At 34.3% G+C, this 13,321-nt stretch overlaps 1 protein-coding gene across 1 annotated transcript; it reads left to right on the top strand.

Moving 5' to 3' along the window:
• Window positions 1-224: 224 nt before the first annotated feature.
• On the top strand, window positions 225-11,320 carry LOC129257702 (cytochrome c oxidase subunit NDUFA4-like). The gene is made up of 4 exons (XM_054896091.2): window positions 225-653; window positions 6,380-6,468; window positions 8,998-9,058; window positions 10,375-11,320. Exons 1-4 carry the CDS (start codon window positions 609-611, stop codon window positions 10,432-10,434), a joined length of 255 nt encoding a protein of 84 aa, XP_054752066.1. The 5' UTR covers window positions 225-608; the 3' UTR covers window positions 10,435-11,320.
• The last annotated feature ends 2,001 nt before the right edge of the window (window positions 11,321-13,321 follow it).

Genomic DNA, 13,321 nt, shown 5'->3' with positions numbered 1-13,321 from the left:
CTGACACAGCGTGAAAACGAGCATTTCTGCGCAAACAGATTTCTGCGAGCTTTACAAAAATGGACAGTGCTCATTCAAGTGTAAATTCTGTCAAAATTTTTACTTTCATTAGATAGATGAGACCCAAACCCAAGAATATATGTAAAAAAAATACCCACATGTTGTATATTTTTTAATTGCCAGGGCTTTTTCAAAGTGTAAACTTTTTTTTTGATACGCACTGTATAGAGCTATCGATCTATATGGGCCTGATCTGAGGACCGAATTAAGACTTCTTTTTTCTATAAGAATGCTAGTCTTAATATAGTTCGCTGGAAAAAATCTAAATTAGTATAGAATGGCTGAATATTATCAGTACATTAATATTTTCTAAAATTTTCAATTTGAATTGAAAAGAATAATAATTTGAAAATTATCAAGAACTATAAAATTATCTTAACCATACACATTTATGAAAATCTACTCTAAGTGAATTCCGAAACGACTGAATTTACATACCGGTATAATGTTAAGGTCGCCATTTTCAATAATTCGAAGAGACGACTACGCCGGCAGACTGTCCAAAATTTCATCAGTTTTGCTGACATAAGACAATTCAATCTTCCAAAATGATGCAAGGTTTGACATGGACGAGTTTAAAGCACCATAAAGCGGTAATGTATCCCCTTAACACTTTGTTAAATGTATCTAAACTCACAAAACAGTGACTGTGTCTGTGGCTGTGCTGAGCTGAAGTTGAATTGTTCGTGCAGGCTCCTTCTTCTTCTTCTTCTTCTGTATCCTTCCTCCGCTGTATCGGAGATCCGCAGTTTAATACTGCATTAATACTCCACTTTAGTCTTTACTACGGAGTACGGTACCCGGTACCGCTACACGTCACTAGCCTGAGTAGCCTGGGGCCTGTTGCATGACGAGATGAGCGATACGTAGGAACGTCCTACTCCTAGGACCATTCTTTCGAATTCGAGATAGGAAGATTGGCGACAAATCAGCGCTTTCCGTTTCACGAAGGCAATTTTGTCTTCCAAGTCCGCGACATCGTTTGATATCGATAGTATCGGAAAAATATTTAGTCTTCATCGTCACCTGAAGGCTGAACCTTTTATTTCTGAATGACGACTTTAGGCCTACATAAAATCCGATATTTCAATAAAAGTAGATCAAATAATGTTTTATTTATTACTGATACTGATAGTAGAATTGATGTATGGAGCTTACTTTATGAGGTTAAAAGAGAAAGAACTTTAAAGATTCACGAACATAACTAAATAAAATCGAAATTTTCATTTGACATTATTTCCCTCATTCAGAACACGGTGTCTTTTAATTTTAGAGACACCTTTTATTGATATTTCAACGAAAGAGACCCTTGTTCGACATAAAAATTGATTTAACTAAGTAATTTCGACATTTATTAGTTCAATATTCTGTATTTTTATAGAATACTTGTATATAATGATAATTTTGCAAATTATGCGTTAATATGTTATTTGTTGAGGTAAATATAGGGTTTGAATGGAGTAAACAAAATCAACAGTGTCTGATTGTATGAGACTAAAAAGGAAAATATGAGAGGCTGCGTGTGAGAAATCTAATTTATTTATTTTATTTGTCAGATATAACGCAAGAAATACGAATGTGAGTGTTTAGAGTATAAACATACCTCAGTTGCATGATGAGTAACAGAAGAAAATGAAAATATGAAAATTGCTGCACACATGTCCAAGTGGATAAAGTAGTACTTTGCAATAATGATTAAAACATAGAAAAAGGTGTGAATCAATCCGCAATGGAAAAAATACTTTTACAGAAATAATGCTAAATATGACAACAATCATAAACGCTGGTCATATTTAAAGATAATCACTTAATTTATGGAAGTTTATATAAGAATATAAGGTTTAAGAAATAACATAAAAAATATATATGTTCAACATTTCAAAGTTAAGGAGTATAGAGACTATATGCTATGACATAAGGACCGAAAGGGGCCTACCCTAAGATTTAAAATGCGCCTCTTCGTATGGACTTTCCATAATCTTTTCTTTAATGAACTTATCTTCATAGTGTGATGGATTCGTAAGCTATAGGCTTAATCTGTATCTTAAATTCAATATTAGCTGCAGGTTTTTTGTTTTGTTTCACTGTTTCAAATCCAACAATTAATTTACATTGATTAAAATAAATCTCAGCAAAAAAAAAATTATAATGAAAATAAAATAAAAATAAATAAATGATTTAGCATGTTTAACATCTTAGTTTTGTTTGTCTTGTTTTTTTTTTGCTGAATGTTATTGAACACGTTTTTTACCTTACATAATTTCTTTTAAAGAAATTTGTTGTTTATCTATAATGAGAAAGCATGAGGGGTCGGCTAAAGAGATATAGTGCCGCCCATTTCAAGTTTATTTTTTAATAGAAAAGGGGTGGGAATAAGATGGAGGGAGAATAGAAGAAAATATATTTAAAAAAATATTTGGCCCTATACATTACCCCCGGGAATAATACATGTACCCCGGAGAAGTTAAAATGACATCCGTTTTTGGTCGTCCTGCCGCGCAAAAAGACGACCTGAAATTGATGACAACTAGCCCCCATATAAGAAATAACTTGGCGCCATCCCAGATAAAATGCATCAGAGTGCAACCAAAAAAATGTTTAGAGGTGATATGTCAGTGTGGCTTGCCGTAAATGCATTTTCTCTCAATGCCGACGGTGGCGGGCGGTGTGCAAAGAAGATCATGCCTACGTAGGACATGTCTGGAGGTGTCTTTCCAAGGACCATTCTTCGTATCGCCCAAATCGGCTTTGTGAAACAGTTGAGCGATATCTCGTTCTTACGTAGAATGGTTCTACGAAAGACCCTTTCATGCAACAGGCCCCTGGAGGCATCTGGGGAGTAAAAGTCATCTACTCTAGGCCTACGTATAACGTAGGCTTACTCCCCACTGACGTAGCCTGGAGGCGTGTGGGGAGTAAAAATCATGGTACTATTGTACACTTACTCTCCACACGCCTGGGTCTTGAAGCCATCCTCGCTGTAGAGGCTAGCATTACCCATGGTGATTTAGGTCTAGTTTCACCAATTTTTATTTTTTGTAAAGCGCCCAAACTAAAGTACATGTACATGGGCAAGTTTTATGTTTACCCCCATTTTTTATCAAATTTTCTAATTTTACTTGAATACTTATTTTTAAAATCGAAGAAAATTAAGAGCAAGAGCATTCACTTACCCCGTCTGTTTACGTCGCCATTTTCCATTCTTTTGTTATCGATACCTAGATACACAGTATAGCTGCCAACTTGGATTAAAAAATTACTTGCATCTGCCGATAGATATCAGGAATCGTAAAATATTTATTTTAATCAATAAATATCATATAAATTACTTTATGATATCTATCAACCAAAACAAATATTTTACGATTCCTGATATCTATCGGCAGATGCAAGTAATTTTTTAATCCAAGTTGGCAGCTATACTGTGTATCTAGGTATCGATAACAAAAGAATGGAAAATGGCGACGTAAACAGACGGGGTAAGTGAATGCTCTTGCTCTTAATTTTCTTCGATTTTAAAAATAAGTATTCAAGTAAAATTAGAAAATTTGATAAAAAATGGGGGTAAACATAAAACTTGCCCATGTACTTTAGTTTGGGCGCTTTACAAAAAATAAAAATTGGTGAAACTAGACCTAAATCACCATGGGTAATGCTAGCCTCTACAGCGAGGATGGCTTCAAGACCCAGGCGTGTGGAGAGTAAGTGTACGATAGTAGTACCATGATTTTTACTCCCCAGACGCCTCCAGGCTACACTGACGCCTCACTCACACAACATGCGAGGTTAGTTGTAATAACCTCGCACAACGCATGTCATTTCATAATGAATTTTGACGTTTTCATTCATCACAAGAATGTCAGTAGAGGCGCACGGCCAATATTGGAGACTATCTCCAATGTGGGAGATTATCTCCAATATCAGAGACTTTGGTAAAGAATTTTGGTATCCAATTTTAGAGACAGTCTCCAGTTTTGGAGTCCAATTTCCTTTGTTTACATTTGCTGCAAAAGGATTACCTTGGCGGCAAATAAAAATGTGATAAGCAGATTCCTCATAAAAAATTACCCCTTTTCACCGTCTACTTTAAAAATTCACAGTCTACTTTTGTTTTGATAAGGATTTTTGTTGTCAATCACACACAAAACAAATGGGCTTCTGACCTCAGTGAGACAAAATTTTGGGTGGAAAAAATCATGCTTTTGTTGGTGTTGTTTCTTTTGTCCTTTTGCAAAGCAAGTCTCCAATGTGGGAGATTGTCTCCCCTATTGGAGAGAGTCTCCCATATTGGCCGTGCGCCTCTACTGAATGTGAGAGAATGACACACGCCAAAATCTTCACAATATACTAAATTTATTCATCTTAATCTTATTATTGAATGCAATTTTAAAAATATGCTAAAAAGTATTTATAAAAAGGGATTTTAAACGCTTACCTCCAAATCTCAGCCAAGATACTCCGTCCGATCCTAATACTGCGGTGGAAATTACGCAAACAACAATCGAAATGCGAATTTTTCCTATCGAATAGTCTAGATTAAAGTCGCCGGCGCATAATAGGAAATTGTACCAAAAATCAACAGGTTGCATGTCACGTATAATCGCTGATGGCGTTACATCATAAAATAGTGCTGAACAGCGAAAAAAATGCGGAGCGCCTAGAACGCAACCAGCAGTAGCCAGGCGGCTTCTTGAGAGTAAAAATCATTTACTAACGTAGGCTTACTCTAAACGAAGCCAGGCAGTCCTCCCCTTTCATCTGCGTGTACCGCAAAAAACCCTGAAACTTTCGCCCCCAGATTTCTACTTTCCTTCTAAAAGATCTAGCTCTAAATCATGTAAATGTGATAAAACTTCATTTCCGACATTTCTACGCTCTCGTTTTTATTTTTAAAACAAGAATTCATCAAAAAAATGAAAAAATATTGTGAAAAGACGGAAGAGACTTGCCCGATGTTTACGCCGCCATCTTGTTTCTTATTGTACTTCCCCAACGTTACGCGACGCTCGCGTCTAAGTCACTTTACAACCAAAATTGGATGGTAGATGTACTTCAGGGACCTGCATTTTATAGAGGTCACATGGTAAGGTCAAAGGTCATTTTCAGGTCAACGTTAAAGTTTACGTGCAAGACTCTCTTATGACACATAACTCCGCAACCGTAATTCATTTTTCACCCAAACTTTGGCTGTAAATATAATTAGGAGACAGGCATATCATGACACAGTCAGAGGTCACATGGTAATGTCAAAGGTAATTTTAAGGTCATTGTTATGACATAACTGTGGAACCGTAAGTCACTTTTGAACCAAACTTTGGTTGTAGCTGTACTTAGGAGACCTGCATGCTATTGTGTTCAGAGGTCACATGGTAAGGTAAAAAGTCATTTTGAGGTCAACATTAAAGTTTACGTGCAAGACTCTTATGACGAATGTTATTCCATCCATTATTTTACAATAAACTTGATACAATTCTGTTTCGTACCCTCGCAAATCACGATATTTCTGGTTACGTTCACAAGTGGGCGAGACACAACATCGCTTATGCCTTGGTTTTTTTTAATGACATTTTAGGCTTTTAGCCAATATTTGTAAATTGGAGTGTACCGTACATGGAAGAGTAGTCCTTGCCACAGTGCTTTGTATCCTCTGAAAAAAGTGCTATGTAAATCCAATTATTAGTATTATTATTAGTTGCCTTACACCACTATGACTTCACAGATGCAGCCAATTTGAAGTCTCTATTGGTAGAGTGATTACCACTTTTTAAAATTCACAGCTTTCTTATTTGTCCGATATTGTTCAAACTTTCACCTATCAACTTGTCTGAATTTCCTTTTTCCTTTAAAAACAACTTTTTATTTGGGATGGATTCCCCTTCAAGCTTGGAGCTTGAAATTGAAGGCGGCCTCAAAAGGAAAGTGGAAAGAAAACCAGACTACATGTACAGTGCATTTTGATTGAGTTCTACTTCTAATTAGGACATCTAATCCACTTTTTGTCACCTTGCACAATAGTGTGAGGGTGGTGTGTTTTGATAGACTTGTGAACCCTAATCCCTCATTTCTCAGAAGTAACATTCTATGATCAATGTTCTTCTCTATGTAATGGGGGTTAGAAACATCCAGTTGTGCATGTGCTGAGATTGTCCTCTTCAGTTTCTGTTGGGATATTTAACTGAAAATTCATTAACTGGCAATTTTTTTGTGGGTTTTCCCATGCCTGGTCACAATTTTTTAAGTACGGTATTGGTTACTTGGTATGTAAATTGAAAAGATTCATATAGTGACACCCTCTTGTCCTCTTCTCTTTCATATTCAGTTGATTCCGCTGTTTATATCAGTAGCAACAGGAGCAGCCTTTGCAGCATTCTATGTGGCTAGGTTGGCAATAAAGAACCCAGATGCAACGTGAGTTAGACTTTAGATTGTTCAATTTACAAAAGTAGATTTCACTTATCATCAAATTAGTTTTGATAAAAGCTAAAAGCAGAACAATGAATAAGAAAAATAGTAAAAATTTTGCTGTTTTGGCAAAACTTCTAAATTAATTAAGGATTTTTAAAGTTTTTATTTTGTGACATCACATGCAATAAGCTTCCTCGTATTCAATGTGATAAATGAAGTACATTATATATTTCTGTTTGAATGCCATTTCTTCAGATAGGATTTTCTGTGTACATTCAGAGACATAATACTAATACTTGCTTTTGTGTGATTTTCAATCAACATGAACCATATGAGAATGTATAGCACATGATACTGGGAAGCTGCTCACATGTGGCATCACAGCATTACACTTTTAAAGGTCAAGTCCACCCCAGAAAAATGTTGATTTGAAAAAAATCCAAGCATAATGCTGAAAATTTCACCAAAATCGGATGTAAAATAAGAAAGCTATGACATGTTAAAGTTTCACTTATTTTTCACAAAACAGTGATATGCAAATGAGACAGTCGATGATTGATGTCCTTCACTCACTATTTCTTTTGTTTTTTATTGCTTGAATTATACAATATTCCATTTTTTACAGATTTGACAATAAGGACCAATTCGATTGGACCATATAGTATTAAACAATGCCAATTCCACATGCTGAGGGAGGAATTAATAGTTGTTTCACAGGAAAACGGAGAAAATTTGAATATTTCACATTTCATATAATAAGATGCAAAAGAAATAGTGAGTGATGTCATCAGTCTCCTCATTTGCATACTGAAATGGATGTGAATTTGACTGTTTTGTGAAATTAAGCGAAACTTTAATGAAATTTTCAGTGTTATGCTTGCTAGATTTTTCTCTTTTTATTCCAATCAACTTTCTGTTGGACTTCTGGTGGACTTGTCCTTTAAAAAGGTCAAGTCATCGGGATTTTAAAACCAAACTTTCATTGAAAACAAATTCTTATTATTTTGTACTTCTACATGTACACAGGGGCGTCAATCCATTTTTCAGAGGGGGAGGGGCAAAATCATAAATCAACGTTCCAAAGGCGCTCAATCACACAAAATAAATAAACTCACGCACTCACACCACACATATATATATAGGCATATATATATTTTACTCATAAGAAAGAGACACAAATTTCACCAACAAATTGATGCGAGTGCGAAGCGCGAGCTGAAATTTTTTAGTATATTGACCTGAAAACAGGAAAAGGGTACCTGTTTAGGACTGTTTGTAGGGACTCATGAGGATACATATCTCACTAAACAGATGATTTGAGTGCAGAGAGTGAGCTTGATATTCTAAGCATTTTTGTCTCACCTGCATAGCAGAGTGAGACTCATTCTCATGCTGCATGCTATTGTGTTCACATGGTAAGATCAAAGGTCATTTTTAGGTCAACGTTAAATTTTACATACAAGACTCTTACGAGAAGTGTTATTCCATCTCAGTCATTTTACAATGAAGTTTCAATACAATTCTCTTGCATGCCCTGGCAAATCACGATATTTCTGGTTAGTTTCATAAGTGGGCGAGACACAAAATCGTTTATAAATGCCTTGTTCTTAAAGTGGGTCATCATGATCCCCTCATCCAATATTCAGCTGCCCAAGTCTTGTTAAATCATTTCAAGATATTTTTTTCTTAAGTTTTTAAGTAAAAATTCAAACAACATTTTAGCCAACTACAAAATCCCACCACCGCGCATATCACCGGTAGCCCATTGTTTGCCGCTTTGCTGGAAATGCTTGTTTTTCAATGTTCTGTCCAATAGGTAGGAATCAAGCATGTTTTCATGCAACTTTTTCTCAACAGTGCCTCAATCATTTTTTACGCACAAGGTCTCATATGAAAGATGAATAATTGATATTTAAGTTCTGAATTTTGTATTCCAAATAGATAGCAATAAAAGGGAGAAAGACTCGCTATAAATTGTAATTTGCTCGTGCAATTGGAATTTTACTAGCACCCCTTTCCATTGTTCTAACTCAGTCATGCATACACTATGAACTTTCAGATGGATCTCAAAAGAAAGAAGAGAAGCAAATCTTTCCATTCATTTACATTTCATGTAGCAAATTTACACTGAATTCCGGATTTCCGGTTTCCTTTTTTCGAGGATGCACTGTATACCTACGGAAGATACTAGAAAAATTGCTTACCAAAAGTACATTTTATTTGAGACTTCTATAGGAAAGTCATGTTTCGCAGGTAATAAAACTGTTATAATTGTTTTGATTTCAAAGAAAAGTAAAAAAAAAAAAGTAATCAGTCAGTCACTTTTTGTCATATCCTTTTTTGTAATGCGACTGACCAACTTTTAGGATTGTCATGGCGTTTACACTTCATACAGCCTGCAGTCTTGCCGAATGTATTGCTGTCAAACTTAGAATAAACTTGACAGAAACACTCACCATATAATGTGACTGACCTAGGAATCGTTCATATGTTACATACATATATCACTGTTGTATCACACTGTTTATGCAGGTGGAGGAGAGGCAGCAACCCTTACCCATGGCAAAACATAAAACCAAACCAGAATATCAAGGTAATACATACATGTAGCAACATAGAACATTCTGATTCAGTATAATTTAGCAGTGATCTGTTTCTAATCAAATGATTGTTTGAGAGTGTTCACAGTACATGACCTGGGGGTGTTTCTTAAAGCTGTTCATAAGTTACGAGCGACTTAAAGAACAACTGATGAACATTTCTTACACGCTAAACCATCGCTAGTGAACATTTTGGTGTGTATCTTTTACCTCAAAAAAGGATCACAGTTACTCTTAACTTAGAAACAGCTTTATGAAACACCCACCACAAATTTATTTTTGCCAAACATCGTTTAACTCATGGTGGTGGATATGGCCAGTGATGTCACAACCAGTCCTGACAAGTCACAAGTAAATTTTTTTTATCAATGAGAAAGATTTAAATCTTAACCATTAAAAAAAATAAATATATACCCCCCCCCCTTTTGCTCAAAATTTTTAATTGTGTCAACCAGGCCTGGTGTCAACACAACCACCAAGGCACCAAATGTGACTTTCTTCAGGAAAATTATTTTCTTTTATACATCTTGCACATATGTTCCTGTTAGTACAAATTTTATTGAGTTCTGAAGAGGATTTGGGGATCAAGATATATTCTCTAAACAGTTGTCAGCTGAAAAAAAATAAAAGCAAATTAAGATTACTTTCATATACATTTCTAATTTCACATATTAAGCCAAATGAATTACACTTCAAAATTCTCAAAATTATATTCAGGATCATAGTCAGTTATAATAAAACTGAAATATATAAAATTATAATGTATAATTCAACATTTTTTATCATTACAAACAATCAACAAATTAATAACATAATTTTTTTCCCTTATTTCCTTATATTTGCCTGTTTTGAATGTATACTGTAGCTACTATTTCGTTTACACAACATACATTTTGAGAAAATAGTATGTTTCACCAACAGGTCACCAACTCATTGTTTGTAAACCTATTGATGCATAAAATGTGAAATGAAATATGAATTTAAAAAAGACTAAACTATTGGAAATGCTTTCCTCTGAGTTTTGCAAAAGATTTGGCACTATTGCATCTAGATTTTGATAAATATGATAATGATTGTCATGGTCATGGTCATTATAATATTTTGTAACACATTTGATGAGAAATTGAAATGCTTTTCAGCTTCAGGTACGGTACCTTTAATTACATTATGTTTCATAAATCATATTGTCTATCAAATCTCAGTTTTCTAAATGATCATGACACTTCACATGTCTTGTATGTGGACATTCATATGCAAAATTTATCAATAATTCTTATTGTTATTCTTTTCTTTCTCATTGTCATTCCAGTTCTACTCGGCAGGCAAGATTGACTTTCAGAACCTTAAAAAGAATGGTCCTGAAATTTGAGTGTACAGAGTGTGGATTTATTGTGTAACGATTATATAATACTTGTGTATAATAAAAAAAAAAAAGGCAATGCAGATACTGTTTTATTCTCTGAACGCTTCAGATTAAGAATTCTGCTCATCTGGAGTGACTGCAATTTTTGAATTTATACAGGTGGTATTTAATTCTTGGATGGAGTACATTTGCGTTTAGTATTTTGCCATTTTGATACATAAATTGATTTGTATTCTTGTTATGAAATACACATTTCCTATTGCATATTTGAAACCCCAACTTTTTAAATATTGCATTAAGCACACACTGCTCTTTGGGATTCCAGGCATTTTACAAAGATCTTTTATCTTTAGCAATTTTTGTTTTTGATATCTAATTATTCACTTGTCCAAAATATGTGTCAATCTGTTTCATATCAATGTAGTTTAGAAGGAGGAAAATAGGGATATTCTGAAGTATTGGTCCTAAAGCACAAATATGGAAATAGAGAGGGTACATGAATGGGCTGAACTTTACTAAGCACAAGCTATCAGCCAGCTCTCAAGGTAAAATAATGTTATTAAAGTTTTCTTTTTGCTCATTTTCCTGACAGAGTTATTAATAAGAGAATACAGGTAATACAACAGCACAAACTAAAAAAAATAAATTATTTAATTCTCTTTTCACACTGCCCTGACTGTGTATTGAACATGGTCTGAACCTAGCAGAGCACAAAATGTGAACTTTCTGTATGATTTCTGTTTACAAATCAAACTTGTTACTCCAATGAGACCTACAATATTGTACACCTGTCTTGCATATTTGTAGTAAGCATTCTCCAGAAAGCAATATGCCTTATGTTTGTAAAGTGATAGAAAATTGTTTCAATAAACATTTGTTGTAAACAAGGAAATGTGGATTGTCTATGATCATTGTTTGGTATGAAGCCAGGGTTTTTCTTATTTATTATTTGGTATTATTGATTGTTATACTCTCACTTGATCTATAACCACTTGGTTAACTATTGATTGTGACAAGTTTTTCCATAGGGCTTAGCCTGAGTTATCTGCTAACCATTTCATGAATCTAATTTTCACATAACTTAAACCAGTATGTCATAAGGCTACATGTAAGTCCATAGATATGAACGAAAGACTTCATGAAGATAATCCATCTACGTATGAGACCTAGTGGTCATTGACAAAGTATGCAATACTGCGCCATTCTGAAAAACCCACTTTTCATTATCTCAACCACCTATTGGCCTATAGAATCACAAACTTGCAGGTTTGTGTGGAATTTGTCAGGAGAATAACATGGGTGAATAGGCTGTGCACCAGTGCATCTTTGTTTCAGCTACCAGCATTGTTTTGGCTTGAATACGTTTTGCTACTAGCTCAATAACAATTCAATACATTGTTTAGAAAATGCTTTTCAGTTCAGATTCAAGAGTCGCTGTCCTACAAGTGCAGATACTGTGTGCAGCTTGTATAGCATGGCATTGTTGTGAACCAAATGGTACTTAAAAGTCAAGTCCACCCCAGAAAAATATTGATTTGAATAAATAGAGAAAAATCAAATTAGCAAAATGCTGAAAATTTCATAAAAATCAGATGTAAAATAAGAAAGTTATGACATTTTAAGGTTTCGCTTATTTTTCACAAAACTGTGATATGCACAACTTAGTGATATGCAAATGAGACAGTCAATGATTTGTATCACTCACTATTTTTTTTGTTTTTTATTGTTTGAATTATACATTATTTCACTTTTTACAGATTTGACAATAAGGACCAACTTGACTGAATCATATAGTATTAAACAATGCTAATTCCACATATTCAGTGAGGAATTAATCGTTGATTCACTTGACAATCAGGAGAAAATTAGAATATTTCATATAATAAAACACAAAAGAAATAGTAAGTGGATGATGTCATCAGTCGCCTCATTTGCATACCAACCAGGATGTGCATATAACTTGTGTGAAATTAAGCGAATCTTTAAAATATAACTTTCTTATTTTACATCCGATTTTGATGAAATTTTCAGTGTTATGCTTGTTGGATTTTTCTCTTTTTATTCAAATCAACTTTTTGTTGGGGTGGACTTGTCCTTTAAACATGATTTCATGAATTGAGTTATTATTTATGAGAATATTTGTTTGAATGCATCATTTTCAGTTAGAGTTAAAAGTTTCCTCATGAATTGCACATTTGCCAAATCATAATATCAACAACTCCTATACAGTGCGTATCAAAAAAACCGGGACAGATTTGAAAAGCCTATAATTTTTTTGTTTCAAATTATGATGTCTATATATTGGTGTTAATAGGTGCTCTGAAGTCTTATCTTTCAAATGCCATTAAAAAAATTAGTTTCGTTCATGCTTGAGCGCACACGGAATGTTTTTGTATGGGATTAAAAAGGAGGCTTGCGCCAGAATGGCATAAAATGATAAATATGATGATCGGACTTTTTGCTAATCAGCAGACTTCCTCTTAACCTTTTCATTGTCTTTGCCACAATTTTCAAATTATGCGGTCAAAATTCATTTTCACATCTATTTGTTTGCTTGAATTGTTCTGTTGTTGTTTCTTTTCAATATGTTCTCTTTTAGCTTTGAATATTCCTTCTTCAAGCAAAAACATTTTTTTTTCAACCGAAGTATGGGAGAGCTTGTATTTTTTTTCTTCAAATCCTTTCATTGTGTGCTACAAAGGTTATGGTGCCTTTTGAACAGTTTCATACAGATAGGCGGGGATTCGGGATGCCCCCCCCCCCCCCCCCCCCCAATTAAAAAAAATCATGACCAAGAAAAAAAGTGGAAAGGAAATAAAAGGAAAGATAGAAAGTAAAATATATTATTTTCTGAGTATTATGTCAAAATCTATCACAAAATTTGATATTGTAA

This window comes from Lytechinus pictus, chromosome 3 (genome assembly GCF_037042905.1).
Source record: "Lytechinus pictus isolate F3 Inbred chromosome 3, Lp3.0, whole genome shotgun sequence".
Taxonomy (NCBI): Eukaryota; Metazoa; Echinodermata; class Echinoidea; order Temnopleuroida; family Toxopneustidae; genus Lytechinus; species Lytechinus pictus.
The sequence above is the reverse complement of the archived record's forward strand: the minus strand, read 5'-3'. Positions and strand labels throughout refer to the sequence as shown.

Coding starts and splice junctions, on each gene's coding strand:
- LOC129257702 (XM_054896091.2), top strand. CDS start 609: ATGATGCAAGGTTTGACATGGACGAGTTTAAAGCACCATAAAGCG. Junction 6,469..8,997: donor ATAAAGAACCCAGATGCAAC/GTGAGTTAGACT, acceptor CTGTTTATGCAG/GTGGAGGAGAGGCAGCAACC. Junction 9,059..10,374: donor AACCAAACCAGAATATCAAG/GTAATACATACA, acceptor TTGTCATTCCAG/TTCTACTCGGCAGGCAAGAT.